Consider the following 21,546-nt stretch of genomic DNA (forward strand, 5'->3'; position numbering starts at 1 on the left):
GCAAAGAAGTCTTTGCTCTTTCCAAGCTCAGATGGGGGCTATTGTCCTCTTAGCCATCCTTGGATCGATTCTGAGGGAGTCACAAAGCGAAGCTGACTCTGGAGTTAAAAACGGCCTGTATTAAGGTGTCACAACCTTTTCTTACAACATCGACGAGGTATAACATTTGCCCTCAAAATATGAGGACTCATTGAATTGGAATTAATACAGACATTGGCATTCCATATTGATTATGCATATACCTTGAAGCTCAATACTCGAGCCCTGATGAAGTTCAAATGTAGTGGACGAAACGCGTGGTCTTTGCTGTTCTATTTATAAGAAAAATAGTGCTTTGAACGACATGAGACGGAATTGGACTAATATTTGTGAATACTAACTGCAGTGCACTTCACATGCATTGGTTGAACTTTTCTGACCTTTTGGGGTCTCACCTCTTGAAACAGCGGGTGATGTGGATGTGCACTCAACATCTTTTTATGTTCTATATCCAAATTGACTGGTGATAAAGAGGGAGGTACAATTGTTGCTTTGGGTCTCTGTTTCTTTCTTTCACATTTTATCTTGCTATTTTTGTTTAAAAAAACATTGATCCAAAAGGGAGCCGAACAATATTCAAAATACAAAAGTTTTTTAGAAAATAAAAATAAGCGCCTTAGCCAGATTCCTCCGATAACATTCTCAACAAACAATGTTCTTTTAAGCTGGCACTCAAGAATGCCCTTTTCTATGCACTCTTTCCTTTAGCTCCAAGATAAAAAAAGTTTGTGTAAAACATGCAGCGTGGAATTTTGCAGAAATAGTTGTGCTCTTACTCTGCATAAACTAGTTGTGTTCTAAGCCTGGTCTTGAAATCAGCGTTTTCTCTGTACCCACACTGTGAACCTATAGTTAACCTACAAAACTCAATTGTTCATTGTGAGATTCAAGACACCTAACTTCACTTGTATCAATCAATCAATCCATAAAAAAACGTTATTTCGGTTAGTTTTGCAAACCATAAAAGTGCGAGCACAGTAATACAAAATTCATTGTTCTATAAAAAGTAAACCATATCAGGACACTAAAAATATAGAATACAGAATTGACATCACACAAAAAAATACATGATTATACCCAAGTATAATAAATACAAGCTCATAAAAATTTCATTAAAAACAACCATTACAAATCCAGGCATTTTCTGTACTTAACAATTGATTTTAAAAATTCAAGTACATGGAGAATACTGTCACTGTGTAAAAGTTGTAGATGCATCATAGCTGGTCTGATCTGACAAAAATTAAGTTTTCTTGAAAGTGACACGAGATAGCGTTTGCGGGGGTATTCATAAAAACTACATAAAAACATAAAATGCAGCATATCCTGCGGAGACTTTCCGTCGCAGCCGCAGGGAGCTGCAACTTTATTAAAAATAGCAGATTTTGGCCTAACAAGCAAAAGATAAAATATATTCAGCTGAAATCTGGTACGTAAAAAATGGTCATGTGAGGTCAGAGCGCCCATTAAATAAGTCTCGATAGATGCAGTCGTTTTTAACATAACATATTTTCTGACACTCGATTTCTGAATCTCTATGGCTTCCCTCTGAATCTTCCTATCCATGAGGAAGGCCAGTTTTATTGCCTCCAGGTCCCTCTTGGTAATGCAGTCAGGCGTTTCAAACAACTCACTATGCCCTAATCTGAGGAAGCTTGACTTCAGATATTTCAACCATGGTATAGCGAGTGGATTATCATGAGACAGACAGTCTTTCACAATTAAGTGCGTTAGAGGGATATCAGGATTTAACCAAAGTTTTAACCAACAGGTCAGTGGGCGTAAGGAGAAAATATCACTGACCTACTGTGTCCCCAGTTCTTCATGGACAGCTAAATTGGACGTGCCCAAGGCGACACATAGAAGACGTTTCAGAAATGAATTCTCCACAAACTGGAGTTGCTCTACTGCAATGTACCCCCAAATTGCACTACCATATACAGCTGTGGCCACTGATTTGGCATTGCATAGTTGCAGCTTAGCACCAGTAGGTTTTTTCCTCAGTTTAGATGCAAAATTGAAGATTGATGCATTCACCCTAGCAACCTCCCCTTTCTTTTTAAGAACATGCGGCCCCCAGTTTAATTTATTGTCGAAAAGGACCCCAAGATAGGAGAACGTCTTGGATGTGGGGATTATTGCTTCACCTACTTTAAATAAAAAATTCTTTCTGGGTTGCTGACCTCCCTGCATGATAAATGATTTGGAGTTGTTAATCGTTAGATCCCTATCTGTCGTGAAAGACCTAAAAGCACTTAAAAGAGCTTGGAGGCCTCTTTCAGTCCTAGATATGAGGACAGCATCGTCCGCATATATTAGGACCAGAATACCCCGGCGTCCGACTCTGAGACAGTCAGCCGCCACCTCCTGAAGAGCGCTATCTAGGTCATTAATATAAAAATTAAACAGAAAAGGAGCCAAAATACATCCATGTCGGACTCCTCTTCTAATATTAAAATTCTTTGTCACACTCCGATCTTGGAAGAATCTAACATTCGCTCTGGTATTGCTATGTAAATCTACTAGGCAGTTAACGATACCACCATCAACCCCCTTCGCCCTCATGGACTGCCACAGCTTCCGTCTGTTCACACAGTCAAAAGCTGAGGACAAATCCATGAAGGCGAGGTGGATGGTTCCCCTATGTGCCCCTGTATATTTACTTAATATTAAAAAAAGATTGAGGCATTGGGTTGTCGTTGAATGGCCACTGCAGAAACCATACTGGGAGATGGACATATTATTATCCTCAACCCAGATTATGAGTCTCTGCAGCAGTATCCTTCCTATTACTTTCACCATATAATCTGAGTGAAATGGGTCTATAACAATGTGCACTAGGTCTATCTCCTTTTTTTAAAACCGGTACAATTGTGGAGACCCCACAAGACTGGAGGCATCCACTTTGCACTGCAGCATTAAAAACTGACTCGAGGATAGGGGGCCCAAAAGGAAGGCTCAGACTTAAATAGATCAGGGGGGATCCCATCTGGGCCAGGTGCTTTCCCGGCTGTTAGTCCTAAAATATCTTCAAGAATTTCACCCCTTTCAATTATAATTTTGTTACCACTACAGACAAGTGCCGAGCCTGCAATATCTTCCAGAGGGCAAGCATACAGATGCTCAAAATGGGCTTCCCAGTCCTCCTTAGGTATGTGGCATTCAAGACCGTCTCCGGTCTCCTGGACAAGAAATGGCTTTATCATTGTGCCCCAAAACGTAGAGCTATTCTTGAGGGTTTCAGGGTCCAGTAAATCATTCCAAGCCCCATCCCTTAAGGTCTCCTTGCGTTTGGCTAACACTATCTTATAGTCCTTCCGACACGTTTTTACATTGGCCTGCACTCTTGGCTGAGCAGCTAAGGCTACCCTTAGATTACTAGCTGCTTTTGAGCAGTCACGATCGAACCACTTAGGGCCCACATTGTTCTGTTTTTTAGTTCGTACAGACAACAGCTCAGTAACCCTATCCGAGATCGTCTCGAATGCCACTAGCACCTCCATATGCTGATGCCCCCCTTGTGTGCAGGTGACAATTTCATATACACAGAACGTTTTAATATCTTTGTAAAATAGATCCGGGGTAACTTAAGTCCATTTAAGTCTGCGCTTTCCATCAATTGTGCTTAATGTTCCCTGTCCGGGATTTGACCCCATTTTGCAGTCCAGGGTCCTGATAAACACACAGAGAGAGGATTGTGATCAGTAAATTCACTCTCCTCAATTAAAAAAGAATCTGCGAATATCTGCATAGGGGATGAAATCAGCACATAATCAATGAATGTCCCCTTCCCATGGCCCTTAAAAGTGGGTACCCCAAATCTGGTGAAGGGGTCCATCAAGGCCATGGTGGGTGTCATATCAAAGTCATTCAGCATGTCATTAAGCAAGTCCCCCTCAACCGAATGCTCAAAATGCAGCCCTTGAGTTCTAAAGCAACTCAGTTCAGAGATGCATTTACGTAGGGGGTCACCACAATGATGCATGTTAAAATCACCCATAACCATAAGGTTTTGCGAGCTATGGCTCATAGACATATTAATAAAAGCACTCAAAGCATATATGTGACTGTGATCCGAGAGTGAATTTACTGAATTATAAAAATTTACCAGGCCAGCTATACAATTTTCTCCTTTTAAAGTTAAAGCAAGAATGCCTGGGTTAGAAGTTGAAACTATGCGTACCTTGCAGGACAGCACCACGGAAATATAAACAACCAGCCCCCCTTTGGTCTTCCCCTGATGGGGACAGTTGCTGGGACAAAGTATGCCGTATATCCTTCAAGGAGATGGTTACATTCAACTGACCATGTTTCTTGTAAGCAAATGATCAGGTACTGCCTAATATAGGTGATCCAACTAGGATCGCCCATTTTAGCAGCTAATCCTGCAATATTCCAGGAGACAACATTGTTAGAACTCCCCTTATGTGGTCTAACTTCCGTGGCTCCCCGGTCGTTCAGCCTCCCGCCTCCCTGGTCATCCGGTACCTGGAGTCAATCGCAGGCTTCCAGGCCAGACAGAAGTTCAAATCTGTTATGGACTGGAAGTCCGTGCCCGTTCATAATTGGGTTGCTGAAATTATTCTGTTGTAACCTGGGGAGAGGACAGCCGGTGTGAAATCTCACCCTCGACTGATCTCTCATTTGCCAGTTGCCTCCCTGATTCGATCTTATCGGGCCCCTCCCACGTGAGGGCCTATAAAAGAACTCTAGGGGTAATAGGTCGATTGCCGTACCCATCATCTTTTGATGGCATTGACCACTTGATAGTAGGCGACCTTCAATGAGAGAGTTATCGAAGTTAACGATGATACAGTCCCCACTGCCTATTTTGTTTGATCTACCTATCCAGCTGACCCTGCTTACCATTATTATGCTATTGGAAATGTTCATCCCACCTGAGATATTTTGACTAAGCCAAAATGTAGTTTTGTTCCACAATTGTTCATAGCTCTCGGTTTCTCCTGAAGGGAGAGCAGGAGTATGGCCCAGTATAACCACATATGGGGTAGCTTCTGGTGGGAGATCAATGACTACGGGTCTTGGTGCCACACTAGGTCCCTCAACAAGCCTTGGCTGAGAATCGGGTGTAGGTGTTTTCCTCCCTATACTTGGTGGATGTGGTGTAGGGGCGTTTCCTCTCATGCGTCCTCTGGAATTACTGGCACTCACTAAAGCCGTAGAGCTTAGGCTATTTGATGCTGGGTCAGTCACCTTGGTACTGTTACCGACTGCCCCGTTCTTCCTGCTTTGAGGGGATGTGTTTTCTCTATTTGTATGTGCTATATCTATCATTTTCAGGCAGTTCCCCACTGAAGACTCCAAGAGTGAAAGCCTAGACTCTACCCCACTTAGTTTTGACATAATAGGTTCCAGCAGCGTTTGTAACATGCCTTCTAATTTCCCCCAGAATTCTCTCCCACCATAATTACAGGTCGATATTCCTCCATTGCACTGGGCATTAGCAGTTGTACTTCTATCATCTTTTTTCCCAGTGTCATGTATTTCTGCCGTGGTCACAACTTTACAACCTGTAACTGTGTGGCTCTGTTTAGTTACCCTAGCTTTTTTTTGAGGTAATGGGTTTTTTCAGGCAGTTAGAGACTAGCTTTTGTTTCAATCCGTTTTAATCCTCTAACCCGCAGTCTGGACTTTACTGGGCTAGGAGCCAGCTCTGGTGATCCAGAAGTCATATTGTCTCTTAATGAGGTAATATCGTCCTCTATCTGGGTAACCGTTGTTTGGCCAGGAGGGGGGTAGATTGTGTCTGGTTAATTGTCGGGGCTGGAGTAGCTGTTAGTCTACCAAATAAGGGGTCCCTAGTTAGATAGGCATCTAAAGTCCCAACCATCCCTGTAGCGCCTGTATCTTTCCGTGGTGCTATTGCAAAATACAAGTTAGTTAAGGTATCCTATTTAAAACAAAGAACAAATCTAAGATAAAAAAGTGAACCAAGAGGATGATCTTAATATTGTTGGCACCTTCTGTTTAGGACAGCGCAACAATTTCTGATTCAAAGTTTATAAATGAATGCAAATGTATCCTGATACACAATGATATATATTACAGCTAAAAGAAATAAAGTATTATCTTTTTATACATTTAACCAATATAAAATGATTCCCTCGATGCGGAGTAGCTGCAATGAACCTATTTCACGAAATATCTTCGAATCAGTACCTTGCAAATATATAACCTGTCCTAGGTACTATGCAGTTACTCAGAGTTTATGGCAGAGTTTTTAGGGGGGTGGCCCCGCCTGGTCTCTTCTGGCCCCTGACGGCCACAGACGGTCCCGGCGCTGCCCGCGCGCGTCCCGCAACGCGGGAGCTCTCCGGTGATTTTAAGCGCAGGAACAGCGTTGGCGGCGTCCTAGATGAAGTGGTATCAGGAGATGTAGTCCCGGTATGCGGCCACACCACAAGTAGCTTGGTGCTCCGAGCAGGGGTCAGGAAGCGTTGCGGCAGCAGAAGAGCGGGAGGGACGTCCTTAGGTAAGTGCCCCAGCTCCGTATGAAATCCCCCGCTCCCCCGGAGCTCCCCGGTGATTTTATGCGCCGGCGGGGGCAGGAACAGCGTTGGCGGCGTCCTAGCCGCAAGTGGTGTCGGGAGGTGTAGTCCCGGCATGCGGCCACACCACAAGTAGCTTGGTGCTCCGAGCAGGGGTCAGGAAGCGTTGTGGCAGCAGAAGAGCGGGAGCGGCATCCTCCGGTGAGTGCCCCCAGCTCCGTATGAAATGCCCCGTGTAAAATATTTAGGATCCTTCGGAACTCTTGGGTGCCTTCTTGAAAAAATTGAATTTTGTAAATACTACTTGGAAAATGAAACCCATGTCCTTTTTTTTTCTGCCCAGCGTATCAGGCTGTACACAAAAGTTGGGTGATACGAATCTGCAGAAATGTAGGCCTTCGCCAATGTGCCCAAGCATTAGAGTCTTAAAGTACGATAGGCACCCTCTTATTATCTTTACCGTCTCACGTTTTTTTAACAGAATGTGGCATAGACGCAGGAAATTTATCAATGAAGAAATTGGACAGTAGGAACTATTCCTGTTTTAAAACATAATGAAATATTTCGATAAAGAATCAAATGTTTGTTCTGGTTTTATGTTATTGGATGGAGATATAGTTCTAATTCTCCAAACATGTGTATTTTATGATGAGTTGGAATTTGTATTCTGTATTGCTATTTATTATTTTAATCCCTGCTATATATGTATTTTATCATACTTTTATGGTCCGTTGCAACCGAAATAAAGTTATTGAACGAACGATTTTTTGAGCAGGGTGACTAATTAACCTTTGCAAAATGTTTGCTACCTCGTTGCACAGCTTGTGGTGCAATTTTTCATTTGCGCTACAAACAAAATGGCTTTATTTGTAATCTGCCCACATGCAGCAGATGGAAATGCAGTACATCTAGGATTATGCACAAAATGCTCTGACAACAGAATAAAATAATTCTGGTGGTTTGGGTCATAATCTATTAACCCTCTGTGGCTCCTCAATTACTGGACTGCTTGTCGTCTCTACCCTGTAAGAGCCTAACACCCAAAAACATCAATTAGACCATTGATTTGTGCATCTTTTTTTGTCCTTGATGCACCAGTGGTAAATGACAGCAGCCACACTTGGTACTACCTCGTGACCCAAAGAAAAAGCTTTGCAATAAATACACCAGGAATATCATGAGCCTCTTTACAGGCGTCTGATCTGTTCCAATTGGAGGAGACCAATAGTCCTATGCCCCAGCATCTTTCCGCTGATACCTGCTGCCCCATTACTTGTTAGGGGACAGTAGACCTTATCTGCTAGGGGTAACTTCTAGAGCACACCCTGGGCAGAATAGCCTAGAATGTCGAACGTCAAGCAAAATTATAGAGCAGCTTCAGTGGTTTCGCAATGCCAGTTCTGGGAAAATAGAAGGCGCCAGAAAAACAAACGAGACCTACTAGAGCTGCTTTCCCAAGCCACCCGGTACCTTTTATCCTCGCATCCATATAGAGTGCTTGACACTAACTTGTGTGTAAGCGGAAATGGAAATCTATGATGATTTACTCCAGCACTGGAGAGAAATGGAGCACTACAGACTATCGGCGATCATAAAGTGTGGAGCAGATGGTACCATCCTGGAGTACTGCAATATCTGTTCACATATTCTAATATGCTTTCTTGCAGGTCCCACGCTCTTCCTTTTGTCTGCCCAGTTTTTGTGCGACGTTTAACTTGGCTAAATGGGATTAAAAATGTAACAACCTTTTCTCATTGTTTCTACTTTTTTGAAGTGCATTTGAATTGGCTACTTGTAATGGGACTTGTGCAACTTTACCTATACAGCTAAAAGGGGGAAAGAGGAAAGAGAAAAGAAGCCTATAGGATCATAAATTCAAAGAAGATTTTTTGTTCGAATTTCAAAAGACATTCTAGTTTATTACATATTTTGAAAAGTTAAAAAGAACAATTACGCTCAAGACAGAATGTTGATATACAAAAAAACAAACCTATCATAAACCAAACCAGTGGCTTAACTAAAGGACATTACATGTATAAAGAAACAAAAATAATGTGCCCTTCAAATATTATGGCAACAAAAAGCGTAGACGGCGTTTCGACCGCTGTATTACTGTTCGGTCATCATCAGGACTTGAGTTCGCTTGAGCGTTACACAGCTTTTCATAAAAAACGGAAGACCGACGAGACGTGGAAGGATCTTTATCGGTGTGCCAAGAAAGTATATCGCTGATTTATTCGGCGTACTATTTAGTGAATTATGGACATCCATCATTGATTGGATTGCAATCCCTGGACACGGTGTACCAATTTCGTTTTTTGCAAGCTGGAACTTCTTTGACAGCCATCCATTATCGTCTGGTTGGTCTTCCATTTTTAATGAAAAGCTGTATAACGCTCAAGCGAACTCAAGTCCTGATGATGACCGAACAGTAATACAGCGGTCGAAACGCAGTCTACGCTTTTTGTGGCCATAATTTTTTAAGGGCACATTATTTTTGTTTGTGCTGTTTTTATATACATGTAATGTCCTTTTGTTAAGTCACTGGTTTGGTTTATGATAGGTTTGTTTTTTTGTATACCAACATTCTGTCTTGAGCGTAGTAGTTCTTTTTAACTTTTCAAAATATGTAATAAACTATGTCTTTTGAAATTCGAACAAAAAATCTTCTTTAAATTTATGATCCTATAGGTTTCTTTTCTCTCTTTGCTCTTTCCCTCTTTTCCTTTTTTAGCTGTATAGATATAGTTGCACAATTCATGTGACTTTTCTTCCTGAACCTTCTGTTGGGTGGATCGATTGTCTGTCCCTGGTTCAGGGTTGTTGGACTGCCCCTGTAGTTTTTGAATAACTTGTATTGGGACAGCCTTTTAAATTCTACTAAATTGGGATGGTTTAAGAACAATAAGTGTTTTAGAACTTGCATTTCTAGTGTATAGTCCTGCAATTGCCCCGTGAGATTTTAGAAACCGTGTAAGCGTGAGATAATTTTCGAGCTGAAGCTGTTGCTTTGTACAGTATTGTGATTTGTAAGTCTAACCGTTTTCCATGCATGATAAACAAAAAATGGTTGAATATTGGCTAGTTTCTTTAATACGTTTAACTAGGGTGGACCTGGTGAGCGATATGCCTGTTTCACGGAAGACAGTGTCTATGTGACAAAAATCCAAGAATCTATCCATTTCAAAATAGCTCTCGCTTTTCTTTTCACCCATGATATCTTCTAATTCACATTCCTTGCATATCAGCTTGTCACCTGCTAGTCCTGAATTCAGAATATTCCTGCCGGCTGTTTATATGCTTTTAAATGTGTTTCATGTGCCCAAAATTCTACATTTTCTAGTTTGCTTCCTAGTTTTCTCGTTCAGTATCCCCATGCCCAGAGTGTGTTGTAATTAGAGATGGGCGGTAGGTTTCACTTTACGGCCTCACATAAAAACTCTGAGATTCTGCAGAGTTCCGCCAACGGACTAAAATTATGAATGGTGCTCTGCGATTTAGTGTGGGTAGTGCAAGCAGCAATGAAAAGCCGAAGGCACCATGCGGTGCTCAAGAGCGTATGGCCAGTAGTGGGCATTTTGCTGCTGCTTGAGTATCTGCTTTAAGCAGCCCTCTAACCACGACTACCTACGTTATAAAATTGCGTTTGGGGATGCCAAATCTCGCTCTCCAGCTCTCATTAATTTGAGGCCTCGTGGGGGTAAAATGCCACCATGTGGAGATCAACGGAATTTGGAAAGAACTCCGCTTTGCAAGGATGGAGTGGTGTCACCAAATTCTGAGAATTCCGCAGGTGGAATGAAGCCGGCCACCCATCCTTAGTTACAGTGCAAAATGAAGACAAATTCGAATAATTGCAAGTAATGGTAAGCAAAGCTGGTACATGTACAGAGATAAAACTAGTGAGTCTTTTTAAGAAAGTGCAATAAGAAGCTTGAGGGCACAGATCCTTTTGTGGACTAATCAGTGTTTTATTACGCTTATTCGTTGGTAGGAAAAGGGAGTTTATGGTAAAAACGATTAAAAAGTACTTTAGAAAATGAAGTCTGCTGTGTTTACTGTGTAATTCTTAGAGGATTGCATTTTAGACCGCACAGGAAAACTCGTGTGCTGAATGGCCCTTTAGGTGTGAGCATTGAAATCAATTGGATAACTAATACTTTGCATGGGTTGTGGTGCTTTTGAATCTATACATGCTTCTGCTGCTTGGCTTTCTGATCCTGCTGCCAACATCTTAAAATTAATCTGGTCTGTTTCATTTTTTCCTTTGATTGCACTCAGATTTGTTAATTTCCAAATGAAACGTAGCACAAGAAAATAGCACTAAACTCTTACCCACACCATCAAAACTAAACCAAGTGTCCTCGAATTTTGTTAGGAGAAGTATACATTTTAGTCAAGATGTCCTAACCTTCCAACTTAATCACTTTCAGTGGTTTAATAACCCAAAAGGAAATACATGTCGGTCATTCTAGAACTATTCACAAAATGCCCAATAAATCAGTGAGAAGCTTGACCTGCCACTCCAGTGGATTTCCGTTTACCTACAATGTATTATGCATGCCATACTACCCATTAAAGAGGGACACCTGTGGTGTTTTGGACCATGTGATCGATTGGGGTCTGGTCTGTTGCAGGTTCATGGGAAAGCAGTGCTTTGTCGAAGTTCAGAATAGCTCCCCTGGATTGTCATATACTGCCTTCCATAAGTCGTTAAACATACCACATAACAAAGAAATTCAACCGTAACAAGGTTGTTTTGCAAACATAGGTTTCTAAGCCATTGCTGTTTGTTGATTATAATGCACGCTGTGCTTATTATCTTAGCGAGACTAACTTGTTGACTGGGAATGTGTATTTATTGAGCTGTTTCCCTTTCACAGGGTGTGATTGCAGCAATGAGGGATGGGTTTGGTTTTATAAAATGTGTTGATCGGGATGCCCGAATGTTCTTTCACTTCAGTGAAATCCTGGATGGAAACCAGCTCCACATTTCTGATGAAGTAGAATTTACTGTTGTCCCAGTGAGTAAAAACTTCTTTGTAAAGAAAAAAAATAGACGTACAAAAAAACGTAAATGAAAGATATAATCTTCTACAGATAGTGATAGTTTACCTGCAGAAGACACATTGTCACATTCCGAGTGCCTAGATTCACGCACATTTTCTTTATGATCAAAATAGCGGGGTTTCTGGCTTCTCCTCTGCGCTTGTTTACCTTTTTCTCATGCTCCTTGTGGGTTTGCTTTTATCTCCTACTTACGCCCCTACTTCTCCCTGGAAGACTTGACTTCATTTGGCATTTTTCTAGTGCTCGAAGTTCGGTGTGAAAAGCAATCCCTGACATTTGGTTTAACAGAATGATTGCGTGTGTGTGCATACATAAAGGCTGGAATAAATTGGGAAACAACCACTCGAAAGTCAACTGATGTGAAAACTGTTAATTTATTTTTTTAAAGAGGGTGGGCCGTTATTTTGGAAACCGAAACAATTATAGACCTAGCTCCTTGGCTGGTTAACCGTAATATAAATATGCCATTTTCAGCATCTGTGCAATTTTGTTTCATGATGATGTTTAACAGCATCAACTTTCGATGTTTTCTAGGATATGCTTTCTGCACAGAGAAATCATGCTATAAGAATTAAAAAACTTCCCAAGGGTACAGTCTCATTTCAAACCCAATCGGATCATTGTTTTGTTGGCACCATAGAAAAGGAAGCAACTCTGTCCAGCCCAAAAGACAGTAGTCCAAACAAAGGCAAAGAAAAGGTAATTTGTTTTTGGTCTTAGTTGTCCGTTTGTATGCTCAGATTTTTGTACATGCATAATGATTAACCATGTTTCCCTCTCTCTAAATTTACTCTCTGGATGAATAATTTGTATCTGAATAGAAAAAAGAAAAGGTATGTTCTTTGTGCGACATGTGGATTTTTTAACTTAACATGATTAACACTTTCATGTGATTGTTAATGATTTGCAGGTGCATTGACTAATAACCGTCTTGCATAATGTGTGCTGAAAAATTGACTTGTTTTTAACCCATTTTTAACATACTTATACTGTTATGGTTGAGCAGAGTGCACGTTCCTCTAAACAGACATGTAATCCTGGATCTTCTGTTTCTCTTTTAAAAAAAAATGTTTTTTAAAGTTTTATATAACACAAAACAGCAGTAAGGGCAATAACATGCAGAGCACATGTCGACTTGTAAGGCCAGGCACCCACAACCAGCCAACAAACATGTAGCTGTACCCCCTCCAAAATGCCCCATGGACTAGCTACTCACCCGGTTTGCAAATACTGGGCAAAACTAACAGTACTATTATGAACTATCTCCCTGATCCTAATCAGAATTCCCATCTGCCTTCGTGTCCACATCACCATCTTCCGCCAGCTCCACATCCTCCTGTGGGGCTGAGAATCACACATCACTCCACTCATGGAGGTCTCCTTCAAATTATCATCATGCACACTCAGTTTCATGTGCACCTTCTAAGAGTGTGTCCACTCCTACACATCCCTATGCCACTTCTCAACTGCAGGAGCACGCTGATCCATCCAAGTGATGGCCACCCTTCGCTGGGCCAGGCCCAGCGCCAACGGCAGAATTTTTAGGCCATTTTACGACCCTTAGGCCTCATGACATGGCCCAACAAACAGTGCAATGGCGTGCAATCCAATTGTATGTGCGTAGTCTTCTGCAGGTCCATGACCACCCATGACCAGAAGCCCTGCAGCAACTGGCACCATGATGCCAGGTGCATGAAGTCCCCCTGCTAACATTGCAGCAGAGGCAAAAAACCAGCCAGGAGAGAGAGATGCAGTGGACACTCTTAGGTGTTATATAAGTCCAGTGCAGGAAGTTGTAGTGCACCAGGTTAAATCTGGCTTTGAAAGACTGTGTGCGAGTCCATATAAAGCAGCTCACTTCCGGTTGTCTAATGGAGACTCCATATTGGCGTCCCATGCAGGTCGAGCCCCTGGTTAAGGTAGACATGGCCAACCTGCTGCGATGCCCTGCCCACAATAAGATAAGTATGGGGTTCAACTGCTTAAGCACTTTCTTGGGTACTGGAAAGATGGAATTTTGCAGGGTATATTGACAACTTGCAATAGATCCATTTTAGAGACCGCCAGTCTGCCCATCAGGGTTCGTGACAACGTATTGAAAAAGGAAACAGACGTTTGCAATCCATATAGTACCCGTTCCATATTAAGGCGTACCTCAGTGTGTGCAATCTGTATCACCAAATATCATAAGTGTTCTTTTTACCAGCGCAATCCCAGACTGGGGAGGCTGTCCAGCGGTGTACTGATCTGGGAAGCTAGTGGAAATATCAATGATTTATTTTGATTGATTGAAAGCCCAGCGATGCCCCTAAACCCATCCAACTGCTGCAGCATCATGGGTAACGCCACTCATGGGGATGCAGTATAAAAAAGTCACTCTTGTAGTGCAAGATTATATGTCGCATGTCCCTCATTTTGATGGCCTCCAACGTGCCAGGATTGCCAGGGGTTCTATTGCTAATGCAAACAGTAGCCACAAAAGGAGGCAACCCTACTACGTCTCTCGCTCCAACACCCAGGCCTCTTACCAACTTTTCCCCCTGCGCACTGGGAGCAGAGTAGATCAGCCAGATCCATCCTTGAAACTGCAGACCAAAACCCAGAACTGTCAGCACTTGAAGTAGGTAACTCCAGTCCACAGTGTCAAAAGCTTTTTTTAAGTTGGAGACCAGGGCCAGCAGCTCATCCTGATGCTCCACTTCATGGAGGACATGGCCAGACGTCCGAGATTAAACCGGTATGCCAACCAGGAATAAACCCGCTCTGGTTCTCGTGAACCTAGTAGAGTCTTGTGCAGCACCTGGCTGCTAGCAAAAAACTTAGATTTAATTTTCGGATTGCTTATGGTAAACAGCCAATAGCAGAAGGATCAGATTTAATACCACCCGGTTTGAGAAACCTGCAAATTTCTCCATCTCTCATGGACGTGGCCTGCAAACCACTTTCACACGCCTCAAAAAGTCCCTGTGTGACTGTCGCTGAGAACGCTCGATTAAACTGGCGGAAAACTTTCACCTCCCACGAGCCGCTCGATAAAACTGGCGGAAAACTTTCACCTCCCACACCTTCGCTCGTGGGAGTATGCTCAATGCTGTACGAAGTGCCTCAAGGTCAATGGTGCATCAAGGGACTCTGTGACCACTGGTGCTAACTGTAGAGCATCCAAGCCACTCCAGGAATGGCGTTATGGCCAGATCTGCTGTATATACACACCGCAAATGTTGGAAAACCCCCATTATTGTAGTCCAGGTGCAACTCTTGTGCCATCCAGCAATATCAAAGGAGTTGTCCATGCCAGTGTGCGAACCCTGCGAAGTATCCATGCTAGTAGCTGACCCGACTTGTCCCCCTTCCTGTGCAGCTGCTGCCTATACTGCGGAAGTGTATATTTGCCCTGGTGGTCCCAGATATCCATTTTATGCCTACGCACCTCCTATTCCCTTCTGTGAGTGACCAGTTGTGCTTGTTCCCCCGCCTGCAGAGTGGCCAACACTGCCTTTTCTCTGCCAAGTTCTCACTGGGGTTGCCTACACACTCCACACGTCAAGCCCGTACATATGCCCCTCAATACCACTTTTAGGGCCTCCTATATAAGGGCCTTACAGAACATGGTATCTCAATTAATCGCCATATAATCAGACAATGCTTTCAAGAACACTTCCCGAACTACTGGGTTCTCCAGTACATCAGCAAACATCCTCCGTTACAGAGCCTGCCAGAGCAGACATACCCTACCCTACTACACGGCTAACTGGAGTGTGATCTGACAGAAAATGCACCAAGAGCTTCACCTCTATGTCCTCCACCAGTGAGAAGCCTGCAAATAGTATCCTATCTAATCTGAATGGCTAAACTTCCAGATATCTTCAAAGCCCATGTTATACATCACCCTGCGCTTCGCAACCATCAATGGCTTGGTACCCGTCCTAGAAGGCGCCCGGTCCAAGTCACTGTCCAGTATACAATTAAAGTCACCCAGCCACAGGAGTTGGCATCAACAGATCTTCTATATTATGAAAGAAAGTGGCGTCACCAATGTTCAGGCATATGTGTTCAATATGGTCATGTTACTTCTATCCAGGGTCTCCCGTAGCAGGACATGCCTCCCACCTATGCCAGCTTCTATATAGGTATGGGAAAAATGGACCCTCAGTTCAACCCATATTCGTATACTGCATAGTGTATGTTCTCAACCTTCTGACGTTCCATGTTGGAGTCTAAAATCAGTTCCCATCATTGTTTTTGGCATCTAGTGGTAGCCCCCACCATGAGTTAGACCCCGCAAACTTCTGTGAACAATAAACAATCAATGTGCAATGCACAATAAACTGCCCTCAAAACCCACCCACCCACAGACAGACCTAGTACAACATTGTGACTATCAATTCCCACACCACGCATGTTAGGACGTGCACAGCATCCCAGCCCGCCCAACAGGGACTAGCTAACACACTTCTCTGGCCAGCAACCCGGTCAGTCCTACTCCTAGGACTTAAGATAATCCTACATCCAGTCATCTCAATGCATACTTTGCCAACTGTCGTCCATTTCCTGTTAAGCACCCTAGGTAAACCGTCTCACACAGACAGGCAGCACAAAGGCTTTAAGTGGGCCGGCTCTCTGCACCAGCAGTTTTTAAAATGGGGCCTTGAAACGGGTATCTATCAACCTCTCCACCTATGGCTCTGAGGTCCACCGTGCCACAACCAGAGCCGAATTTAGTGTCTCACCGAAATGTAAATGTAAATGTAAAGTATTTGTAGAGCGCACTGCTACCAAGCGGTTTCGTGGCGCTATTACTCATACCGCTGTGGAACCCTTCCTGGCTTTCCCTGTGAAGTGTCCACTCCTGGGCACCCCCAGGGTGAAGCCAGGCATCCTAGCGCTGTTGGGGCCTTTGTGGAGATTAAGCAAGCTATTGCCCAGAGTTGCAGCGTGGGACCCATGATTGGAATAGGCACTGAGGCGAGAATATCAGGTCCGAGGAATTTTTGAGCCCGAGTCCCACCGAGGTGGGAATCGAACCCTGGTCCCGGGCCAGAGCTCTGCATCAAGGTCTGCCACTCTAACCATTGAGCCACACTTCTCCACCGTGCCACAACCAGAGCCGAATTTAGTGTCTCACCGAAGGGCTCCAGAGCTTGTGATGCCAGATCCAGCCTATTCTGTTTCCTGACTTCGGGATCTGATCTGCTGCATTTATTTAAATGCAATGTTTGGCTTGTTGAACCCATGTGTCTGTTGACATATACTCAAGGAGGCTTGCCACCTCACTTTCCCCAGGCACAACTCATGCCTTTTATGCCTATGGCTCTAGGGGGTTGACCTCTTCTGACACCGAGATTTTCGACACCGCTGCAGTTCTTTGAGGGTCGACCACCTCTAGATGGGGCGACCCTTGCGCCGTCTGATTCCGAACCGGCTTCAACTCTGGTTCTTGTTGCCATCCCTTCGGCAATACAGAAGTCACCGGCACTGCGTCTGGTGACATCAATGCCAATTCTGAGGAAAAGGTTTCTGAGAGAGGCTCAAGGGCTGTTGAAAGAAGATTATTACCAGGAGGAACATGGAGGGGTTGAGAAAGGAGAGATTATAGATAGTGGCTTGGATACTTCTCCTGAGTGAGAGGTTTCATCACTAAAAGGCTTGGCGATGCAGGAGGTGACCACTTAGCATGCGGTAATAAGAAAGGCTACAGACCTCTTGGAGTTGCCTCTTCCTACAGCTGAGTTGAGGTTGAACATTCTGACGGAGGTGCTCTATTCCTCGTACTTTATTTCAGAGCCTTTACTTCCTTTCAATTAGGCTTTGACAGAGCCCATTCTCTTGTGACTGAAGCCAATGTCCGCTCCAGCGGTTTCCAGTACCGTGGCAAAGAGGTACAAGGTGGCTCTGGGGGTATCCTGCTTTCCTGTCCACCCATCCTTCGCTGGTAAGCTTGGAGGTCTGGGCTTCGGGTTCTTCGGGCTGCATGTTCTTTCTCATCTACGCCTGCAGATAAAGAAGTCAAAATGTATGGAGCATTCAGCAAAGGTGTTCTTGTCGAGGCGTATGGCCCTCAAGTCCACAAATGCCACATGCCTTTTGGGTCGCTACATTCATCCCCCTCATGGACTCCAGCAGAGAGGTTGTCACAAAGTTCCCAGAGGCAGTACAATGACATTTCTCTGAGGTGTTGTTCAATGCCCAAGCTGCTGCATGCCAGGTGATATAATCTGGTCTGCACACAGCTGATTCAGTAGCCAGGGCCAGGGTAATGGGATCATCTGTGGCTACTAGGGGAGACACATGGTTGCATTGTTACGGATTGTCGCCTGATGTCCAAGGTACATTACTTGATTTGTCTTTCGATGGATCTCGCCTGTTAGGGGGCTAAGGTGATTCGGTGCTGCTGTGCTCTAAGGACAGTAAAGCCACAGCAATGTCTTTGGGGCTTCACTCTCAACCCAGGAGCTTTGGATAGTTTTGCAAGTTTTGTGGCTTTGACAAAAACATGTCCTTTCATGTCAGATCGTAGTGGGCAAATCTCTTGTACAGGTCCCACAGGGGAAAGGGCAGAGGAAGTCTGTGGGGTGGTACACCACAGCAAGTCTCCTCTTCCGCTCCTCCAGCTGGTGTGGCAGGAAAGCAGCTCTAGCTCCACAATCCTAGAGCATACTTGGGAGGATGGGTGCCCCATTTTCTACAGCATTATTGGTCCGTTACTATAGATCTCTGTGTGTTGAACATCGTAGAGAATGGGTATGCCCTCCCTTTCTGGAATTCCCCCCTCCCCCTCTTTCCCTCCCCGTCGGGGCTTTTGCTCAGAAGAGCACCTTATGCTTCTCCAGCAAGAGGTTCTGTCATTGCTGCAAAACGGTGCGATCAAGGTGGTTACGGAGCAGGAGAGAGGTCAAGGATGCTACTCCTGGCACTTCCTTATTCCCAAAAAGGACAGTCACTCGAGGCCAATCCTTGACCTCCTGGTTTTGAATGTGTACCTCAAGGAGGAGAAAATCAAAATGTTGACCCTGGCTCTGATTCTTCTTGCACTGCAGAAGGAAGACTGGCTGATGTTCTATCTCCATTTTACAGTGAGGTCCCAACATGATCACTTTGCTGTCCTTCTATTCGGCCTTACCTCCCACCTTAGGTCTTCACAAAGGTGATGGCAGTGGTGGCAGCACATCTCAGAAGGTCGGGGATTCCTGTTTTTCCCCCATCTGGTGACTTGCTGCTCAATACAAAGTAGCCAGAGATGGTGTTACATCATTTGCAAGCAACACAACTGTTGTTCAACTTAGGGTTTTCAGTAAATGTACCCAAATCTCACCTGGTGCCCTCTCTGTGCAACCTGTTCTTGGAGGCAGTATTGGACACTGCTGTAAGTCGTGCCTTCCCGCCTCTACAGAGCATTCAAGACATCCAGGTTATGATTCCACTTTTTCAGAGTAGCACTACTGTTCCAGTCCTGAAGGTCTTCTGTCTGCTCGGTCTGTTCGCTTCCTGAATACTGTTGGTCAACGATGCACACTGACATATCAGGGCCCTCCAGTGGCACCTCTGCAGACAGTGGTTTCAACACATCGCAAATCTAGAAAAAGTGGTCAATCGCCAGAGACACTGCAGCGGAGCTGCTTTGGAGGAGTGTTCCAGGCAACCTGTCTCAAGGGAAGCAGATTAAACCTCTTTCTCCGGTGACCACTGTGATAACAGATGCCTTCACTCCTGGGTGGGGAGCACACCTGGAGGATCTGGAGGTCAAAGGTCTTTGGTCTCCAGAGTGAAGATTGTTTCCCATCAATCTATTGGAACTGCGCGTGATACATTTGGCTCTCAAGGCCTTCCTTCCTTTTCTTTGCGGGCAGTCTTTTCAGGTCCTAACGGACAACAGTGCCGCAATGTGGTACATCAACAAACTGGGAGGAGTAGGGTCTGATCTTCACTGCATGGAGGCTCTGCAACTCTACTCCTGGGCTCAGGACCATCAAAGTTGCGTAAACCCAAATCATCTGTCTGGAGAATTTAATGTGTCTGCAGACAGTGTGTCAGCAGTATTCGGCCGATCACGAGTGGCTTCTCCATCCGGAGGTGCTCCTTTACATTTTCAGGATGTGGGCTTTTCCTCAGTTGGACCTGTTCGCCACTGATGAGAACGCGCACTTCCCATCATGCTGTCACCAGTATCTGACGCAGGGAGCGTTGGGGGACGCTTTTCAGTTAGATTGAGGCTCACAGCTTCTTTACGTGTCTTCCCCCCGCCCCCCCCCCCCCGGCCCCCCCACCGGCCCCCCCACCGCCCTACTCCCCCATGCACTTTCCTCGTATTCTGAGGAAGATTCGCCAGGACAGGCCCCAAGTCATATTGTTTGCCCCAGATTGGCCACAAAGGGTGTGGTACGTAAACCTCAGTAACCTGTCATTGCACCCACTGGTACGTCTCCATCTCCTCAGGACAAACCTCCTCTCGCTGTGGCTGGTTTTACATCTCCCGAGCCTGCACCTTAATTCCTGGAGATTGAGCGGGGCAACCTGAGTATTTTCTCTCTCCTCCCGGATGTTGTGGACGTTTTATTATCAGCCAGAAGACACTCCACCAAATCGGTCTAATCTGGTAGGTGGCCCACGTTTGCTAAATGATGTGTTGAAAGATGGACTGATCCTTTGTAGGCCCATTTATCTGATGTTTTGAGTTTCTCTCTTTGCCTAGCGCAACAGGGTAGTGCAGTAGCTACTGTTAAGAGGTGTTTCTCTGTTTGCCAGATCAATCCTCGTTGTGTAAATTTCCTGTAGTCATGAGATTCATTAAGGGTCTCACTAATAGGTTTACCTCCACTCCTCTTATCATGCCTCAGTGGGATTTGAATGTGGTTCTCAAATTCTTGATGGGTTCACCCTTTGAACCATTACATAGTTGTCCCTTAAGGTTTCTAGCGTTGAAAACTATATTTGTGGTTGCAAGCACTTCCGCTAGGAAGATGAGTAAATTGCAGATTTAGCTCCAAACCTCATTTTATATAATTCTGTGTGGATAAGATGGTTCTTAAGACCAGAGCTGCTTTCCTGCCTAAGGTGGTTACTCCTTTCCACTTGGGGCAGTGCACCACCTTTACCCCCTTTCTACCCTTCACCTCATCCTTCTGAAGAGGAGGGAAGACTTCATCGCCTGGGCCCCAAAAAGGCTTCAGCTTCTACTTCTACTTGAACAGAACCAAAGACTTCAGGTTGTACGAGCAACTCTTCATCAGATATGTAGGCAAGATGAAGGCCAAGGCTGTCCTCAAAAGAACGGCGTCCAGGTGGATAATTCTGTGTAATAAGATCTGCTACGCCTTGGCTAAGAAGGAGCCACCTGAAGGTATTAGTGTACATTCTACCACAGCTAAGTCTTATTAGGCTTTGGCTAGAGGTATCCCTGTGGTAGATAACTGCAAAGCCGCAACTTGGGGCTCCCTCTATACTTTTGCAAAGCACTATTGCTTGGAGTCGGAGTTGAGGAGGGCGGCCATTTTGCTCATTCTGTACTACAGGATTTTTTGATGCAGGCACCATCATCTCGGAGTGGGACTACTTGGGGATTCAGTTCAAAAGGTGAGGAATCCAGACAGATGTATCCATCAGAAAAACATGATGCCTTCGGTAACGCTTTTGCTGGTGGATACAGTATCTGCTTGTGGATTTTCCACAAAGACGCCATGCAGCTAAGCCTGAAGATGACTTCTGACTTTACCCCAGCCCTACCGGCCTGTCTCCAGTTTTAAAGACTGCAAAGATGATGCGCTCGTCTTGTGGCCAGCAACTTCCAGAACCCAGAAGGCGGCTGTCTGCTCTTCAACAAAGGACAGATCTCCCAGTGACTGCAGATTCAAACTACGAGGACTCCAGACCCATCTGAAACCGCTACTCCTGCCCACTCTGTACTTAACGCCCACAGCCCCCAGTCTGAGTG

General features: G+C 44.5%; 1 protein-coding gene across 1 annotated transcript in view; it reads left to right on the forward strand.

Moving 5' to 3' along the window:
- Nucleotides 1–21,546, forward strand: part of CSDE1 (cold shock domain containing E1) — a 689,720-nt gene that overhangs the window by 364,398 nt on the left and 303,776 nt on the right. Inside the window, 2 exon segments of the mRNA XM_086923281.1 lie at nt 11,432–11,572; nt 12,153–12,317. Coding sequence (XP_086779407.1) covers nt 11,432–11,572; nt 12,153–12,317 — 306 coding nt within the window.

The sequence above is a fragment of the Lissotriton vulgaris genome, chromosome 5 (assembly GCF_964263255.1).
Source record: "Lissotriton vulgaris chromosome 5, aLisVul1.2, whole genome shotgun sequence".
NCBI lineage: Eukaryota > Metazoa > Chordata > Amphibia > Caudata > Salamandridae > Lissotriton > Lissotriton vulgaris.